Genomic DNA, 19,192 nt, shown 5'->3' on the forward strand with positions numbered 1-19,192 from the left:
GAATCAGGTCAGCGCATCATAGTCACTACTGTTGTATTGAATATATCCAGCTGCGATCACCAGCGTTGTAAGTTTTGTTTGCAATTCCCGATGTTTATTTTAACGAAGTGTTAATCCGAAGTGCTAATTTACATCGGCTGGCAATATTGTCGTTTTTATATCGATTCAATGTTGTCGGATATTGAATCGTTGTTAAAAAGGAGAACTAGGTTAGTTGACATCCGTGGGTAAAACACGTGTCTTCATGTTCATAGTTGAGAACGCTGTGGGTTAGTGACTTCACACCCTCAATGGTGACATCATAACGGAATAAATGGTCAGGTTTTATGAAAGGCGGTATGCAGTTGAAACAGTTTACTGAGCTGCGAGCAGTTAAAACAATTTAGAGTCGTTAGATGGTCCCGCAAAACCAGATTACAATCCCGATAAAGCATTTAATGCGTGGTACAATGATTCTACTGCAGGACGTCGCCCAGACTTCAACAACGCTAAGTGATCATTTTAACATTGTTGCAAGTTTAATGCTATTTACTTGTGCTATCGTTATTGTATTTTGGCCTCCAAGCACGCAGATTTGGCCGCCGAGAAGGAGCTCTCGGTAGGCCACGATGGCTGCCGGAAAAAAACACGAGTTTTAAGGCCTGGCTCATGCATTAAAGACAAAAGACATCTCAAAGCTGTTTTATGCCTTTCTGGTACACATTTCCTTTGCTATTTTCTTGCCCTAAACACTAACTTCCAGGGTTCAAAGTTAGAAAATAATTGAGAGTTGCCACATCGTCTGTTTGACCTAATATTGAACGCTTAGTCAAGCAAAATACTTTCCAAAAATCCCACTAAGCAAAAAAATTCAATGCTTCAAGGCTATTTTTTAATATTTTATGCTTCAATGCTGCATTAGATAGCTTCAGCTGTATGATTCACATGGGCTTTTGTTTGTTGTTTGAAAAAGAAATTTCATTAACTGATTTGTTGTTTTGGAGCATAATGGTCGAAACATTTAGTCAACTTGAGCAAAAAGAATAGAGCCAAAAGAAGAAGAAATCATACTCCTATGAAAGCAAACGCTTCGAACATTAAACTGTCTTTATTATCAGTGCAAGTACTGTTGCTCTATCCTTTTTGCTCAAGTGATTTGTTATTATGTTTTTATTTTTTTACTGTTGTATGTTTCGATTCTGTGTCAGATAATTTCCACTGTGTGGGTTTTATTACTTTCATCTGCCGTTTGTTACTTTTCATAAATCATATCTTGAGTTGCTTCTAAAAGATTTCATAGTAGGTTACGATTAAAAAGTTGTGTGGCCCGATAACTCATGTGCAATTGGCAAAGTGGCCCGCGACCGCAAAAAGGTTTGTCAAACCTGATTTAGAGAATTTTGTATTTTATTCCACAATATCGTTTTTTTTGCATTCTGACAAAGAAAAATAAATTAAAATGAAATTTAGCAAAAAAATGTTTGAACCATTAGATTAAAATGTTTGCTGACATAAAATTGACATGTATCCTACGTCATCCACTTTCTTTGCGTCATTTTTATGTCATTCATCATGTCAGTCATTTTTTAAATATTGAGTTGGTGTGTTGGTTGCAGGAAGTGGATAAAGTCAGCTCCATTGTAATGCAAAGATTGACTGAGCGGCAAAGAGCATTTGCGAAACACGCTGAACACACCAAAAAGCTTGCGGATATATCAACATCCCTTCAACGACTTCAAGTTACCTTAGATCACACAATAAAAATAGCTGATGATTTGAACATGTTACTACCGGTGGAACATAGATTGGAAACTTTTAAGCTTTTTTAAGGTAATTACGTTTTTGACTGGTGATATGTATTGAATCCTTGGATGTTGTACTAAATTAACTTGGTATTTTTATACCATGTTTTTGATTGGATCTTTGTGTTGTCTTTCATTTGCAGTTTGCAGTTACCATACATGTAATGTACTGTTTTCAGTAGGCTACTCTTTTTCCCACTTACTTAAAACGTTAAATGACATTCTTCAACTTTATGACATTAATTTATGTTTTGTTTTCATCACACCAGGTTTTCACATATTTAGAATGTTTTTCCTTGTGACAAGTCGTGTGTGTCAGCAAACTCTCTTAAAAAAGAAAGAATTTGTGACATATTCTGTTGAAATGTCAACCTGTATCTCATATTCAAAGAAACTCTTCACTCCTAACTCACTTACTTTACCATGGAGAAGCATCATAAGACCGTCCAGTAGCCATGGAAAAGATAAAGAATTTCCTGGCCAAACACCTCAAGAACCTATAAGCAAAGATAAAGGTACAAAAGTTATCATCAGCAATATTGCAACAATGCAGTATGATATTTAGATTCAGTCGAATGTCCCGACCATTAAATTTTGCTTTTTTGTTTTGTAGAACGTGATTTGGAAACCAATTAATTTGTCTTGTTGCAGTATCAACAATGAAGAGGTACATTTTGATGCGTCGTGATTATACCAAAAAATACACTGCAAACAACACAATCACCGCTGTACGAGCGATGCAGCAATACATGTTGTCTCCAAGCGACCTGGATACTTTACGGCAAATTCGTGTTCGTAGTCCTTATGTTGGGTCAAACAAACCAATACTGGCCTACCTGGAAAAGGATGTAGAAGAATTGGCAGAAAAGGTGAATGCACTAAAACTAGGTCAAACAAAAATCAAATCGTAACTCCAAAACAACATAATAGTTCAATTCAGCTTATTTTGATCCGTTGGCGAATAAACAAAGATTCAATAAACACAAATAATTCACACAACAAAGATAACATCGAAAGACCAAAAGGTCACCGAAGTCAGCTGCCACCCATGATAGTGCTACTAACAACCACTGAGTATTTCTCGGCAGTCGAGTGTAGCAAGAATTGACAGCGATAGACACATGTTCCGCCCAATCATGTTTTATTTTGCGCCCATTGCGACGACATACATTACCCAGCAAAATACGTACCTAATACCTATGCAACACAACAGACTACTGGAAGCAGCGAAAAACACGTAGTCATCCAGTCAACTGGTCCCATCATTTTGAACATTGCGCAAGACCACACATAAAGTTATTACTTTTGAGATTTTTGTGCCTTTTGTTTGGAACCCATAAGTCATAACGAACGTAATTACGTGGATTTCGAAACGAAGCCAAGACAAAGGAATTATTTTTCGCAACTTAACTAAAATTGTCCAACGTCATAATGTTTAAAAAAAAACGACCAACCCTCGCAATTCGGAGAACAAAGGAAGGAAAACCGTGAACCACAACCACCTAACATAACTTTAATGTGAAATGTTTTTGTTTCCAACAGTTCTAAAGGTTACTGGTTATCTGTTTTTGCTTTACTTTTGTTATCCCAACATGATAACTAATTTAAAGTCTTTGAAAGGTTTGGGGAAGCTTGGAAGCACTAGAAAAAGAACAACGAAGAATCAAGAAGATGCAAAGAAAACACTCGAAGCAGTTTAACTTGTTTGGTGACGTAAAGCAAGAAGCGAAACCTCAAAGCTTATTGAAAAGTGGACCAGGAAAAGTAGTCGCTTATGCTGCAGTGGCGTGAGTAACTTTGCTTTATTTGAAAAGTGCATAAATTCAAACCAACATTGGTTTACTCAGCACTCGCCCACTCAGGCGACAAAAAACCGACAGTCGACAAAGTAATAAGTTTCAGCTTGCTTCGAGATGCTGTAGCCAGAAGCTTTAACTCATCAAAGTTGTTCACATGTACTATTCGGTGAGTCCGATTCGGTGAGTTCCTAAGTTCTAACCTCTAACCCCTAACCCTAAAATGGCAATAATAATTAGGCTACGGTACCCGATAATTTAAAAAAAAAATTTTGAAAAAGTCACCGAATAGGGATCGGACTCACCGAAACGGGCCATTCCGGCTGCACATCTCCGGTCTTCGCATTGAGGTAAAAGTAGCGACTGGCTTGACTTTCAAACTTGTAATTTTGATGTAGGCTAATACTAAAGGAATCTTACAACAATGCTGATGGTTTAGAAATGCTACAATATGTTTCTTCAAACTGACTTGCTTCTTGTCCACAAGAAGCGCAAGTATGTTTTCTGAAGTCCTGCACTCTCTCGCTGACACCTGCAACCAACTTCTTCTGCTCTGGGGAGTCAACGAATCCCTCAAAGTAAGCATAGGCGTTATATATTTTAATTAAGTGTGGGATTTGTGTTTGCCTTTACGGTCCGCTATGACGACATCTGTTGCTTAGAGTTAGACGATATTAAAAGCGTTTTATTTTTTAATGATGCTATTTTGAAAATAACTAAATTGATTGATTAATGGAAACGAAAGTGCTTGATGGTTTGGACTGGAACAGATGTCTCAGTGTCTCATGAATAAGAAGACAGATTTTTAATCTGTAGTTTTGCTTTTTATTTAAATACCTAATTTTTCTCATGTAAATTCAGAAAAAAAAATTGTTCGACACGCGTGGAAACTAGGAGGCTCTATCGTGGGCATTACCCGGCTGCAGAAATATTTATTAGTCATCTATACCTGCAGAAACCCGACATAGAGCATCCATATGGTTTTGGCAACATGCGCCATATTATGTCTTTAATCTCCGGTGTTGGTATATTCTGTCTGGGCAGTGGAGCAACGATGTATCACGGAATACAAGATCTCCTGCATCCCACCATTGGAATGGACGCTTCGTCAATTTCGGTCAGTTTGGATTTAAGTTGTTGAGACAAACAAAGCGAGACATGATAATGTAGTGGTTTATATATTGTCTCTCTATCACAGCTAAGTTTTTTTGATAGGGTTTACTTGGGGGTTACTATAGGGTTTACTTACTTTGACTTGGTTTACTTGGTAGGCCAGGGTTTACTTGCTGTGATCCTGTTCTGGATACTCGCTCATTACTACATTGACTTGTATTCATTGTTATAAGTAAAAAACAACACAACCGGCACCATCTTTAAAATCTTGAATGTGATTCGACATAGAATCGAACCCAGGCTTACCAGACGTAATGTTGAACCACTTTGCCACTAAAAACTTGTTTTTATAACACGATTGTATGGCGCACAGTCGTTTGCTGTTTTGCTTGGTGCTGCACTGATAGAGTCCGGTTCCCTGCTGGTGGCTATACAAGAGACGAAGAAGAATGCGAAAGAGCATGAGCTCTCGTTTTGGGATTATGGTATGAGTGGATTTTGTTGTAGCAATTTGTATAAAAATGAATTTTAATGTATAAAATCTGGTTGAACGTGTGTTTTTAGCTGGAGTTTATTTTCCAAATTTTAGCATAATAGTATTTTTTTCTTCTAAACTTATTAAAAACAATTTTGATAGTCTGTCAGGCTGAGGAATTGCTGTCACGGTTTTGCGGTGCTGACAGTAGATTTTACTTTGTTTTCTGATGACACCATTCTACCATTAAGTAGTTTGCGAAACAATGGTTTGAAAGAAACGGTTAGGATTGAGGAAGCCTATGACGATGTTGTTCAATTCTGATTAGGTAATTTGAACGCTCAAGAACCGATACTTTTGCTTGAATTCGCATTTCTAACTCATACAACAAACTTCGCCAGTATGTGCTTCACCTTAGGTTATAAAATATTGAAAATATATTTTTTGAGTTTTCGCAAAACTTTACAGTAGTCAATGATGGGTCGCGCTTATCTAACCCGTCTACCTGCATTTCCTCAGTGAAAGAGTCCAGAGATCCGAGCACGAATGTTGTTCTGCTGGAGGACTCTGCTGCAGTGGTTGGTGTCACGATTGCAGGTGTTGCTATTGCAGCCACTCACTATACAGGTTAGCGCTATTGCCAAGTACCGACGAAAACAATACTTCTGGTAAAAGCAAATTGATTTCTTCACTTTAAAACTGAAGCTTTGTCTTTCTTTGCCAAGCCTGAATAATTTACTTGTTTGACTAATCAACAGCGATGTTTCTATGGTGTTGTTCAAACATTTCATAACCTTATTTTCTTGTTTATTTTAACCGAGATAACGCCTAATATGATGTTTAACTCCCCCACAATTGTCATGTGATATCTAAACATCCCCTCATGATGTTTTAAACTTGAACGTACGTCGTACAAGCAAGTTTGTATGTTTCGACAACTTCAATTGGGAATGAGTTAAGGCAATAAAAACGAGTTGATCTTTTCTATAAAACTTTTATGATAATTAGTTCAGCAATTCAAACAAATTTGATTGAAATATGACACGAAGAAGGTATTCTAATTCATTGAAGTGTTTATACCAATAAGGTGAGTCCCATACTTGATCCAAGCATTGGGGATGAGAAGTTAAGGTTCTCATTGTACTAAACGTTCGGCACTAACAAGAGTAGGGTGGCCATTTCCTTTCTCTTGGCCGCCTTTCGTTTTATTTCAATATCGTTAAGATATCTGTAGGCCCAATCTAACCCCATGGTACTTGCATCAGGCAACCCTCTCTATGACGCAATTGGTTCCATAACCATTGGTTGCTTGTTGGGAGCGGTTGCCTCATTCCTCGTCTCGACCAACTCTAATGCTTTGATCGGTCGCTCTATTCCACAAAGCAAAGTTCAAGAATTGCAAGAAATCCTTGAAGACGACGCCGTAGTTAGGTTTGTTGTAAACGTGAACTTGTTTTTGGCTTTTTAGCTTTTGTACGTTTGTGATCGTTTGTTTGCATGTAAAATGGCCTTGATCGCCTCGGTGGTTCATTAAGTGTCTACTTTGCTATATCATTTGAACTTAAACGCAAATTTCACGTACAATTATTTGAATTGGTCCTTCCTAACCTAAAGAGCTTCATTAAGAAATGGTTGTAAGCTGTCGCACTAAGCCAGGGGTGGGGAACCTGCGGCCTGCGGGCCGAATGCGGCCCGCGTGACTGTTTCATGTGGCCCGCTACTGATGTTCCTAGTAACTTCCAACATGAAATAGTACAGCTCCAGAGTGACGGTACGTTCAAAGCGATGTACCAAAACATTCCACTGCTCAACTTTTATCAACGGTACATAAATGCCGATGATTTTCCAGTCATGCGGAAACATGCTTTGAAATATGTGTCTCTGTTTGGAAGCACCTACCGTTGCGAGCAGTTTTTTTTCCAAATTGAATCTAACAAAAGTCGGCTACGCTCCAGACTGACTGATAAAAACGTGGAGATGCAGTTAAGAGTTGCAACATCTTTCGTGTCAGCAGACATCACACGACTCACGAAAAATAAAAGCTTTCAGCCATCCCGCTAGCTGTGAAAGTGAAATAAATCATTGTCTACTTGCCTGCATTTTTTATCTGGAAATAAAATTTCGAAATTTTTAGTGGCCCGCCTGTGTTATTTCTCATTCTATGTGGCCCGCAACACTAAAAAGGTTCCCCACCCCTGCACTAAGCAGTGTTTCGAAATGTCGACTACGTCATCGAGTGGTGACTGCGTATGGTCGGTCCTCGAACGGAGGTTGGTTCTTTGCCCACCTAAAGCACGCGACTGTGTTTTGATAAGACACTTAATGGCACATTTGAACGTGGGCACAAACGTTTGCTCCCTCGTCTTATTCGTCACTCAACACTTCACCATCAGACCACAGCCGTTTCGATGAAAAAGTTGCTTTTTTTCCTCTCTGATACAGTTTGCTGCCGCTGTGATGACTCCCAACTGCTCGCTTGGCTCCGTTTTACAAACTGATATTGAAGATCCATTTAAAAGTGAAGGTTTACCTCAGTCTTTTATCTTTCCAGAGGTGTTTATGACGTGAAGGCAACGCAATTGAATGGTGATGAGTTCAAATTCAAAGCGGAAATAGACTTCGACGGCCGGGAGATCACACGAGCCTACCTCACCACGGTGGACATGGAAGAAGTCCTCCGTGAGATCCACAGCGTCAAAACCTTGGAAGAACTTGAGCAAGTCATCCTACGTCACGGCGAACACGTGATTGACACTTTGGGCGTTCAAGTTGATCGCATTGAAAGCGAACTGAAGAAAAAAAACTCAGATCTTCGACATATTGATTTGGAGGTTTTATGAGCGCCTTGTTTCAAACAAAAATATTTAATTTGTCTCCTCACTCAGTTTTTTTTTCATTACCTGTATATGTTGCAGAAAATTAATTCTTCACTCCTGTGATTGCAAACGCGTATATACAATACAATCCTGGCAGAAAATCGATCGTTTTTTACCTTCATTTAACGTCTGCAGACGTTGGATCAGTGTAAAAAGAGTTGATTTGCTGTTATGGAAGTCTCTGAGAGTGCACCTGTGATGTCATAAGCCAAGCAATTGTTTCGTGATCTGCTGTGCTTTAGCCGCTTCTGATAACAATTTTGCAAAAAAAAAACTGCGCAAATGCAGTTTTTTTTTTAGAAAAGCTTTCGTTTGTGTCACCCCTTGAAACACTCTGCTACGTGTACTAAACGATTTACAACATTTGTGTTTTTACATGCTTCTTTCATCCGAACTCCGAAGGCTGGCTTATGTCGTCACACTGCGCCATGTTCTCTCTGGCGATCACATTTCATCTTCACTTTCGGTCCACTAAAGGTAGGTCACGTGGTCTCGTATTAATAAAGTCGAGATTTCTCATGCTTTGTCATAAAGTGCGTACAAAAATTCTGCTGAATAAGTAGAACAACTTTCTCGAGATATTCTAGACGCAACACCTCTACATTTTCTTCGAAACACTTTCAGTACCCTTTAAGCACTGATTGAAACAGATTTTGAATGTTTTCAAAAGCCCTTTTTCACTGGTCTTTGTGAAAGCTATATCTGTGCAATTTCTTGAAATAAATGGTTTGAAAAGGATCTGCAAACTTGCAATTGATTTTTCATATCAAAAGAAAACTTTTGCACCTGATTTGTTCTTTTCACTACAGTTGCCTATCTTGAGTTTTGTCGAGCTAATGAGAACAAATTACTGTTTAGTCGCGGCAGGCCTTTGTAGTTGCTTTATGAGGAACGGTTCCACGCATGAGGCCATTTTCTTCACTAATGTTATGCCTATGCAACGCAATATTACGGTTTACATCGTGAGACTATCGTGTGATATTTGGACAGGCCTTAAGTTCTCTGATCCTATAAACCCATGCGTAAGGTACATTATAGATCACTGTATAAACAGATAAAGCTACTAAACGTTGTAAACACAAACATACAAACACCAAGTCACACCGCAAGAAACAACTGTAACAAGTGAGATTGCGCTTACAAACATCTGTCGAATAGGCCTTTAATATAAGAGAAGAATCTACAAAGAATACAACCAGACTCAGAAAGGCCAACAAGTAAAAATAAACAAATCAGTAACTTCTCGGGCATGTCGCTCCAAACAATGAAAGTAAATATGACTTCACATCACTTTTTACTGTAAGATTAGAAAATAACAAAGCAGGCATTAGCGTATTGAGTGCACGCTTTCAGTGGGCTATTGGAGGTTAAAACAATTTTCTGGAGTTCTCAAGACTCATTGTGATTGGTGTCTAAATGTTTTGACCTGCACAACATGTGGATCTCATAGACCCTGATATGAAGACATTTCTCTGGTTGCAACAATTGGGAGTTGTTGCGCACACCCCGAGAGTCGAACCAGCACCGCGTAATCACTGAGCTAACGGAGCAGATACTGCTACGTTTAGCTTTCATTTAGAACACAAGCAAAGTACGTAGATTTTTTCCTTCTATAAAGCCATCAGTAATGTTAATTTACAAAAAAACTTCAGCTGTAAAACAAGACACTGTAAATACTAGTGCACTTTTGAAATTTACCAAAACCTCGACAGATTACAATAGAAAGCAATTACACCACTAAATATTCTTTCTGTTCAAAAGTGCATTTCGTATCCTTTCGGCTGGACGTCCTTGATTTTCATCCCATATCGATCCAATATATTCAGGGCAATCTTCTTCTCCCTGGCAGGAAACCGCCTTCAACATATCTTCGTATCGTTTCCTCGACGAGGCGCGCGAGAGTCGTGACAAAGGTGTCACTCCTGCGGTTATGGCAGTGATTCCAGACTGGTCGAAACGACGAGAGATGGCAGAAAGTAGAAAGTCTGCGAAGTTTGTGCACATTTGCGTTGGGCATTCTCATGTTTTTACGTTTGCTTGATTCAAAAACTTACTGCTAGTTTTGTCATTTATAACGTAGGGAAAGCAATCAAAAAAACACCTTAAGCCTACGTAGAATTTTTTTAGTGGATAGATAGAATAATTCCCCGGCAACAACAATCGGCAACTTCACTCTGTCAATCTCGGTAACTGGCCCTGCGTCAAAAGCCTCTACAAGTATGGGGAAACTACCAGGAATAACCTGTCAAGGCTTTGTCAGTCCGAAGATAAAGATTGGAAACCAAACCAAAAAGTGTCCAATAAACGAAGTGTCGATATAGACAAATCAATATAATTTGTTTTTAAAGTCCTGCTTTAGTTCAATATAGCCTTAGGGTCATTTATATGTGTACTGAAACCAGCACTGGCGCTAAATTGTATGTTTTTGCGTACACTTTGGCAAAGAATAATGCAAAAAAGATTGCAAAAAATAATTGCTACGGTAGCCTACTTCACCTATTGATTGATTGAATCTTTATCCTCCGACTGGGAAAGCTTCTTGCAGAGCTTAATCCTATCAGTTTCGCATACTTGTAGTAGTTTTGAATCACTGATGCAGGCCCGGTCACCGAGATTGACAGAGTAAAGTTTCCGATTGTTGAAGTCTTGTTGCCGGGGAATTGTTCCATCCATTAGATGCCGCTGAAGGAAGAGCAGTCCTTAACGTGCGTTGCTCAAGCGCACGCCCCGAGAGTCGAACCAGCGCCGCTTGATCTTGAAGCTTCTTCGTTCCAGAAGTCACGCATTAACCAATTGGGGATAATACTCTCAATGTAAAATGAAAGCAAAAAAAAGGAAGTCAGTTTATACATTTTGCTTGCCCGCAAAAGTAATTTATTACGGTACCTTTTCCTGTTTTTATCTTTGTGGTGTGCAGGAGATAGTTAGTAAATTCACTCACCACTTGGTTGAATGTAAGACGGTACTCTACTCAAAAGAGCAACAACAACGTTTGGCACGTTTCCTCTGTCTCCTTTCTGTTCTGTGAAGATGTTTTCTTCAGCGCATGTCAAAGCCAAGTCCAGAAAAAATGACCCGCATTCGTACGAAAGCAAGTCAATCTGGGATTGAACAAGAACGCATAAATTATATAAGAATGTATAGACAACGCAATGTAACTTTGGGTACACCCTGGCTTGGACAACCGTGTTTTTCGGTGTTTCCACTGTGCAACTTTACCATTGCAAAAGTCATTTGACTGTCTGCTTATGGCTACCACTATTTTTGCACGCTATCTTGCACTATCAAAGCATAGGCTACCGATAAAAAAAGTTTAGAAACAAAGATAGCAGTAGCCTAAAAGGTAACTTGGGTAATTTAAAACTATTTTCTTGTGAAATTTCTACTGCTTGATTTTGTGTTAGTATTTACTGCAAAATAACAACCATTCTTTCACTTTCTTCAATAAAAAGTGGCAAATGAAGGACAAAATCCGTTTTTGATTTGATTACGACACTTTAACAGCAAGAGAAAGTGTATTTTTACGCCTGTCACGGTAGAGTAGGTTATTTTATTCTTATACCCATCGATACATTGGAGCAGTAAAGGATCGATACTCGCCCAAAGGCTCAAACGACGAATATTATCCATAACGCAGTGAAATAGGCTATATTGATTACGTATTGAGCAGTGAAGTCTTCGTGACTATCATCAAAATATTTCCGAGCGTTGAGATTTTTCTCAGTCTGGGCACTGCATGCTTTACTGATCAGCTGAATTCCAACCCTTGTTTTCTGATTTTCCACATATCTCCAGTCTTCCATAAATCTGTAAAGTTTTACTAACTTATTATCTCTCTTGAAACTTTTGAAAGTTAATGCAAACTGATGAAAAATCAAACTTACTGCGTTATGAATTCTTTCATTTTGACGTAAACCGGAGTTACGTCCTCGTTGATAAGTTGAGATGAAATAGGAACAGAATAGTTTTCTCTTCGCAATCTTCTGCAATTGTCAACGTAGTCAGAAGAGTCAAGAAGGAAAAGCATATCCAAATTACTGTCTAAAAATATGTATGTCATCTTGTTGTCTCACTGTTAAGAAATTAAGCAGTCTAGGTTGTATAAATTTGAAAATCGTATAAACCATACCCAGTGAAGCTGAAGCTTTTTTCGATAACAAAAAGGAACTAGCAGTCACTAGCCTACGTTAAAAATTTCTTTATTTACTACAGCAGGGCTGTTCAAACTAGGGATCACAACCTTTCACGGGGTCACACAATAAATGTTAGGAGTTGCCAGCACGCCTGTTTTCCCACAAAATCTTACCTAATTATACCGGCAATCGGCATGCATGATACATACAAAATTAGCAACAAACATGCTCTATTTTTGAAAGCCAAAATGTCACCAAATGAAAACTAAACCATCAGCTACTTATGGGTTGCGCTTACCACAGGGTTGAGTATTGCACTGATCTGTAGTTTCACGACGATAACATTCCACCGGCCCAGTTTCCATGTTGCTTTGACAGCGTCTTTCTTCAATGTATCTTCCTCCGCCACATCTTTCAGTGCAAGTGTTAGACCATAATGACCACGCCTTTGCAAGTAAATAAATTTATCTTTTCACCACAGAATTAATTTATAATGACTACTGTGTCATTGTACACATGAAGCCAGGCCCATGGCATACTTGATTTTAATGAAGTCACTCTGATGGTCAGTGATGGCCTATTGCCATTTGTAAGCAAATGCAATAATAGATCTTTGGTAAAATGATATAGTTGATCAAGATAATAGTTTATAACGTACCGATAGCATGAAAAGTTGCAGTTCGTTTGTTTTCAGGTATAAAAGTTCTAGTAACCTACGTCGTTCTTACGTTACAAACTTTGTTGTTACACGATTCAGTTTGTGCAGTGCTTCCTTCACAAAGAGTTTCCACCATGCAAGTCCGACGTCTAATACGTAATCCACTTCCACAGGACTGCGAACAAGTACTCCATTTTTCCCATTCATTCCACCGGATTTGAGGAATAAATGCTGATGTTGACGAAATGATTGATGGGGACGACGACGTCGGGGTCGAGGAAGTAGAGATTGTTGCAGGAGATGTTTGAGGAGAAAGGCTTGCTGAAGAGAATGTAGAGCTCATAGAAGTTGAAAATGATGCAGATGTAGTCAGAGGAGCTTCTGTTGAGGACGTTGAACAAAAATCGAGAGATATGCAAAGCAAAGTTTCGAGGGAGCATTCACTTGGCCCTGTGATAAAACAAAAGTAGGCTGAGGTTATGATACACACAACTTGACACAAGGAACAACATCCACTCCAATGCATTGTAAATGGTAGGCCTATAGCCTACATTTATGACTATAACATTTTATAACTGAGTTAAGTAACAAGGAGAAAAATTTCTCAACAGAAAAAGCAAAAGGTAATCGCTTGGTTGTCGTGACATCACATAAGACAAATCCTCTAGAGTCTCTAGACAAACCTGACTACACGTTTGGGCCCTGCTGCATTAACACATTGACTGACATTTTCATGAGCCCCATTAGAAAACAAATATCATAGGAATAAATTATATCTTTACTAAGCTTAATTGTTTTTACTGAAAACCTGCTTGCTGAGTTCCGTCCCCACAGGATCGTGAACGTTGCCGGATTCCAAAGCCTAGCGTGGGGTTAGCGCAGTTAACCACACATTCCCCATCTTCCCATTCCGTCCACTGTTGGCAATAATCGACATTACAACCTCTTCTTTCAACATTGTCTTGAAAGCTGCACTCTGGGGAGTCTTCAACCACAGTACCATCTCTACCAAAACAAATCAGCAAACATTAAAAAATAGTAAATTTACAACTGGCCATAGCCTACTAAAGCATAAAATTTTCTTTCTCAGTCAGGGTATAATTATCCTGCTGATAAACCAACGTCAATCTATCGACAGGCTATAAATCAACAAATCAACATATAGGCGGTGACTTTATGTTGAAACAATAGCGATACTCTGGATCTTCCTATGACACCATGTGATCTCCATCTACCTGGTCCTGCACTCTTGAATTCGGACTTCTATGCCAGGTCCACAGGATTCTGAACATGATGACCATGGACTCCACTCGAGCTGGACCTCACTTCGAGAAGTTGTTGACGCTTCAGTGACTGGTTGCGTCGTCTCGGGTGACTGTGACGCTGCAAGGTACGCCTGATTTATTATGAATTTATTGCGTGAAAAGTTTTTTAAAGATAAACTTATAATGCATAGCAAGATGCGAGGTCACTTATCTTGAACTAATTACGATCAAGAAAAATTAAAAACAAAAACAAAAGTAGCATATTATGATCTTAATCAAAGCTTAAGGATTACCTTGTAATTTTTGTACCAACAACAACAAAATACCATGAAATTAAACTTGCTGTCATAATTTTTTCATTGTTGAGCGAGCTAAGGACCCTCGGACACACCATAAGAAACGAAACATATGAAGACCTGTGTCTACGTGGAACCTTTCGCAGAAGGGATGGATGGCCATGTCAGACAGCGAGCAACTATTTTGTTCCTTTTAAAATAAATCAATTGGGCAACCAAGAAAATTTTGTGACACTGCAAGGGGATACGCTTGTGAGACTTTCAAGCTCAGTACCTATGGTGCATCAAGTGCCGCATCGGCAATGGCACATGCAGCGACGACAAAAGAACGTGCTGCGTAGAAATTTTTGTTTCGAGCCAGCTTAAACAGTAGTTTGTTTCCACACTTTCAAACTATTTGTTTAAAGTTTTGAAGTGATAATGAATGTTTGATATAATTATTACTGCTCTCCAGTGCTCTGGCTGGTAGCACATTCGGCTACACTTACTTGTTTGCGTCAATACAGTCGTTGGTGAAGTAGTCGCTCTGATTGTAGATGTTATTTCTGGAGTAGCATCCACTCTTGAAATTATTGCTTCTGCTTGCGTAGACGTAGTTGTCAAAGTGGTAGTTAGTTGTGCAGTCGTTTGGAATTCAGTTGTGGAAGGTATCAAAATAGTCGGCCCGTCAGTTGGAACAGTTCTTGAGCCTATGGTGATCGGCGGACCGATACCGCGGTTGGCTGTGGTCGGCGGTGTTGGTCTGTTGGCATTTTCAAAAGTTATTGGATCAGTAGATACAGCAACAGGTTGCTCTTCTTCGCATGAATCCGCAAAGCAACGTAGACGGCGTATTGCACAAGCATTGTAGGCAGTCCTTTCTTGCTCATTTCTTGGTGAAGTTCTTTCGTTAAAGCAAGATCTCGTTGATCGACGGGCCGCGGCAGTAGGCCTACTGTCTTGATCACATAAGCATCTTCCAAACGAGGTCCACGCTGTCCAAACATTGCACATAAAAGAATTGCAGAAACCCGTTTCCACCGTCGCATCTTGTTGAGGATTGGGCGATTGTGCCGTACGTCGCGTGTTTTGACATCGTCTTGGATTAACAGATACGCCATTGAAGGCACATTGCCTATATCTGACAATAAAAAACAAGTGCTGATCGAACAGATTACCCGAGAAAGCAAACCAGCGTTTATTGTTCAAAGCAAATGATGACAAAAAGGGAAAACGTTTCAATAGCTATACCCCATAAAACTGATCGATATAATAGTGTAGGTAGCAGGCTAACAGGCAGATAAATAGGCAATCTACTATAAGTGGTATAAGTGCATAACGCTCGGAAACGTTTGTTTTGTCAAACCTACAAATTTCTGAATGTGCAACATTTTCTGACAACTCCTTTTGAAACCAAAATATAAACAAAATTACTGATGACCTATTTTTCTCCTAAAAGATCTCTTAACGCACTGACTCCTGTCATTCTTCAAGGAAATAACAGTCAATTCATCAGCTTACCTCACTCTGGTTCCGGGTCCACAAGCAACACTATTACACCGAGACCACGGGAGCCAGAAGCCCCATTGAAATTGACATCGTTCGTTTCCACATGATCGAACGTCAAATCGACACTGGGAGGGTCCCGGGTTTCCAGAGCCTTCACAACTCCTTTGCAGTAAATCAACATGGGTTACATTCCTTATGTTTCACAGTTTTGGGTCAGTAATGTTTTATGGAATTGCTTCACATTGCGAACATTATGACAAGAAAATATTATCCTCTGATGAAGAGGCTCCAGATAAAAAAAAGTTTGAAAGGGTTGTTGCAATAAACGTTTAAAGGCCACACCTACTACCTGCGAGAGGACCATGATCACCTGTAACGTGCTTGTGTTCTATCAGCACAACTGGTTGGTTTATTCCAGGCATGGACATTTTTTTAATGTAAACTTTAGATGATTTGAGATTCAGTGATCACTGATCACACTTTGGCAATTCCGATTCTCAAAACTATCATTTCAAAGGGATATAAAGTAAATTTAGTTTCCAGTTCAAAATTGAAATTACATCGGCCTCCAGTTTGCACGTTGGCAAGTTCTGTGTATATAGATCGCTATGGTTTATTCGCAAACTTAATGTAGTCATTCTAAAGGACAATTAACATATTTTTATGGACACGTGCATTTTCTCTCTCTAGGCCTACTACTGGCTTAAAACTTTTTCAGCGAGATCAGTATAATTATAAAGGCACTAAATTGATACGGAATTGAGAAATACTTGCCCTTTGTGAAACCGTCGAGATTTTGAGTTCGGAGTAGGACGCTAAGCAAGCAGACTTTTTAGTTTTGATTACAAATTTACTTTTTCCTTTTGGGAAGAACGTAAGCTCCGACACGAAGTACCACACCTCTGTTTAGATCCACTAAGTTTACTGATAACAATTTTCCTTCTACGTTTAATATGTTTTTGCGTGTAAGTTTTTGTACCTTGTGACACGAACTGTTCCAAACCGATTGCAGGGAGCAGTGCAGATTCCGTAATTCACCCAGCTACCCCAGTTTTGACAAATACCAGTGTTACAATCTTCGGTGTTTGACGCTTCTCCGTCGCACAACGTCAAAGAAACTTCACGGGCTGAAAAATATCAGCAGCTCCAGAGAAAGAAGAATTAGCCTAACCTTATAATTTTCAGGTAGATAAATAATCTTCATAAGAAGACCTTGAAAAAATAGCAAAGTATAATTGGTTTTAGCAGAGTTCACCTTATACCTTTCAGTTTTCATTTTTTGAATTAATTTTGAGGTTGGATTTCGATGTATCGTGAGTAGATCTAGCCTACTTCGAAAAGCAAATAAATCTATAGGCAATAGGAATACTAAATTCTAAGGAATTTTTATCAGTGTAAATTTTCTTAGAAAAAAGTTACATAATGCCATATGACATGAAAACTATGCAGCGGCTCTTTCGGTTTCCTCGCTCTTGGTGTTGCTTTCTATGCATCGCAGCTTCATTTAGGCTACTGTGCAAAATCCATTTTTTGTGAAATTTTTGAGAGGCAATCACCACTCAAGTTGCATTTTGATAAATATTTTTTTCTTTTTTGAAGCCAGTCGAAGCGCTAGATTAGTTAAAACCGCTTTTGATGTGATGTCACATCAAGAGCATCTTGAAAAACAAAAAAGGAGTTTACTGTAGTCTGCAGGAGAACTATAGGCTAGTTATCAAGAAACTGGTGTCAATGTGCATTATCCCACGAAGGAGAAGAAATTGACTTTCTCAAAATTTGCGTTTAATTGTTATTGTTTCGTGTGAAGCCACACCTTTGTCACTATTATGAAAAACTTTTGCAGGCCACTCTTGCTTTCCCGCATTTGACGTTTTTTTTTAACTTAGCGATCTTTATCGTCCATCCACCTCAAAATAACACGTCTTGGGTTACATTCAGAGAGGGTGGCATATTCATGTTGACGTACAAGCAGTCACTGATGTCCTGTCGGACACCATTACACCATAGATCAGACAACTTCAAATGAAATTTATTTTACAATAATTGTTTTTTTTTAAATGAACCTAACAACGTAAAAGAAGTCTACCTTAGAGTTAGGTAGCCTATGCCTATAGGCAGGGCCGTGTTAACCACCCCCCGTACCTCCCGGTCGGGGTTCCCAGTCTCCAGGGCCGGATTTAGCTGATGGGGGGCCCGGGGCACTTTTAGATCGGGGAGCTCCCATGCAAAAATTTTTTCAAGCCTACGGCGCGAAAAACCATCTCTACGTCTACAGTAGCATCAGTCCAGTACTGCACAGCATTTTGCAGAAACTTTAAAGGCCAAAAGGAAAAAAAAAATAACACAAAATCAAATTTTAACCACATAGGGGGCCCTTCAAAAGTCGGGGGGCCCGGGGAAACTGCCCCCTCTGCCCCCCCTAAATCCGGGCCTGCCAGTCACTTTAATCTATATAATGCTTTTTGACTATTCAAAATAGAAAAAGGTTATTCAAAATAGAAACTTCTACGTAAACTCGATAATCAATAGCTTAACGCACGCAAGGCCATACTTGCTGCTCATACCCCCCGGCTGAGGGCCGCACGCATATTTAGCTCGTGCAGCGTGTTTCGGTTTGTAATTGACATGTACGGTAACTTTTATATAATATGGAATTTTTTTCCATGTCTGCAAAATTTTCTCGCTCGCTCATTTTTAAGAGCAATCACAAAACATAGGGGCCCACTAGTGGATTTCGGAAGGGGGCTAAGACGGTTCTCACATGACCCTGCCTACAGGCCTACCTGCAGTTATTTTATATGCATAAAAAAATAATTATTTACTTCGAAAAATGCAAATTCTTCGTCTTGTGCGCGTTCCTATGGAGCATGTCTCAGAACATGGAGTCCATGCGGCCCATCGTGACCATACTCCAGGTCTTCTCGTTGATGTTGTCGGTACGATAGTGAACGAGGTGGTGGACACTACGCCGAGTAATGTATTTGAAGAACGATTGAATGCTGTGAAAAAAGTAACCTAAGCACAATCAAAAAGGCAGCCGGTGACAAAATATTGCATTTTTATATCATCAAGACATGCGCATGTTCACTTTCATCATCATTAATAATAATAATCGTGTTTCTATTTGCGCCCATTGATGCGATACAACAGACAGTAGAAGTGACACATAGTCTTCGAGTCAGCTGCTCCCCTTATTTTGGCTTGCCATTAAGTGTCTTTGCCGAGACACAGCCGCGTGCTCTGGGGCGGTGTCGAATCCACGTCCTTACGAAAGTCGCGCAGACGTTCTCACCACTCAGCTACGCAGCCGC

General features: G+C 39.4%; 2 protein-coding genes across 2 annotated transcripts; one reads left to right on the forward strand and one right to left on the reverse strand.

Annotated features, from left to right (window-relative positions):
* The first annotated feature begins 1,672 nt into the window (after nucleotides 1-1,672).
* LOC145779479 (proton-coupled zinc antiporter SLC30A9, mitochondrial-like) lies at nucleotides 1,673-8,781 on the forward strand. The gene is made up of 10 exons (XM_082591081.1): nucleotides 1,673-1,809; nucleotides 2,051-2,296; nucleotides 2,433-2,650; nucleotides 3,402-3,568; nucleotides 4,017-4,155; nucleotides 4,533-4,694; nucleotides 5,064-5,175; nucleotides 5,685-5,792; nucleotides 6,431-6,596; nucleotides 7,717-8,781. Exons 2-10 carry the CDS (start codon nucleotides 2,068-2,070, stop codon nucleotides 8,003-8,005), a joined length of 1,590 nt encoding a protein of 529 aa, XP_082447207.1. The 5' UTR covers nucleotides 1,673-1,809; nucleotides 2,051-2,067; the 3' UTR covers nucleotides 8,006-8,781.
* A 294-nt stretch (nucleotides 8,782-9,075) lies between these two features.
* Nucleotides 9,076-17,878, reverse strand: LOC145780267 (uncharacterized). Its single transcript, XM_082591970.1, has 12 exons — nucleotides 17,848-17,878; nucleotides 16,861-17,008; nucleotides 15,894-16,043; nucleotides 14,882-15,513; nucleotides 14,068-14,215; nucleotides 13,641-13,837; nucleotides 12,903-13,282; nucleotides 12,473-12,620; nucleotides 11,926-12,082; nucleotides 11,701-11,848; nucleotides 10,983-11,142; nucleotides 9,076-10,026 (listed from the first exon to the last, which is right to left on the reverse strand). The coding sequence occupies exons 1-12, from the start codon at nucleotides 17,876-17,878 to the stop codon at nucleotides 9,779-9,781; spliced, it is 2,547 nt and encodes an 848-aa protein (XP_082448096.1). The 3' UTR covers nucleotides 9,076-9,778.
* Nucleotides 17,879-19,192: the final 1,314 nt, after the last annotated feature.

The sequence above is a fragment of the Aplidium turbinatum genome, chromosome 11 (assembly GCF_918807975.1).
Source record: "Aplidium turbinatum chromosome 11, kaAplTurb1.1, whole genome shotgun sequence".
Taxonomy (NCBI): domain Eukaryota; kingdom Metazoa; phylum Chordata; class Ascidiacea; order Aplousobranchia; family Polyclinidae; genus Aplidium; species Aplidium turbinatum.

Bases quoted from the DNA above. Each gene is read 5' to 3' on its own strand.
- LOC145779479 (XM_082591081.1), top strand. From the start codon at position 2,068: ATGTTTTTCCTTGTGACAAGTCGTGTGTGTCAGCAAACTCTCTTAAAA. The intron at 3,569-4,016 runs GTGAGTAACTTT...CTGATGGTTTAG, and splicing joins GTCGCTTATGCTGCAGTGGC to AAATGCTACAATATGTTTCT. The intron at 4,156-4,532 runs GTAAGCATAGGC...CTATACCTGCAG, and splicing joins GAGTCAACGAATCCCTCAAA to AAACCCGACATAGAGCATCC.
- LOC145780267 (XM_082591970.1), bottom strand. From the start codon at position 17,878: ATGGTGTCCGACAGGACATCAGTGACTGCTT. The intron at 16,044-16,860 runs GTACAAAAACTT...TTTACTGCAAAG, and splicing joins GGAACAGTTCGTGTCACAAG to GAGTTGTGAAGGCTCTGGAA. The intron at 13,838-14,067 runs GTAGATGGAGAT...TTGTTTTGGTAG, and splicing joins ATTCAAGAGTGCAGGACCAG to AGATGGTACTGTGGTTGAAG.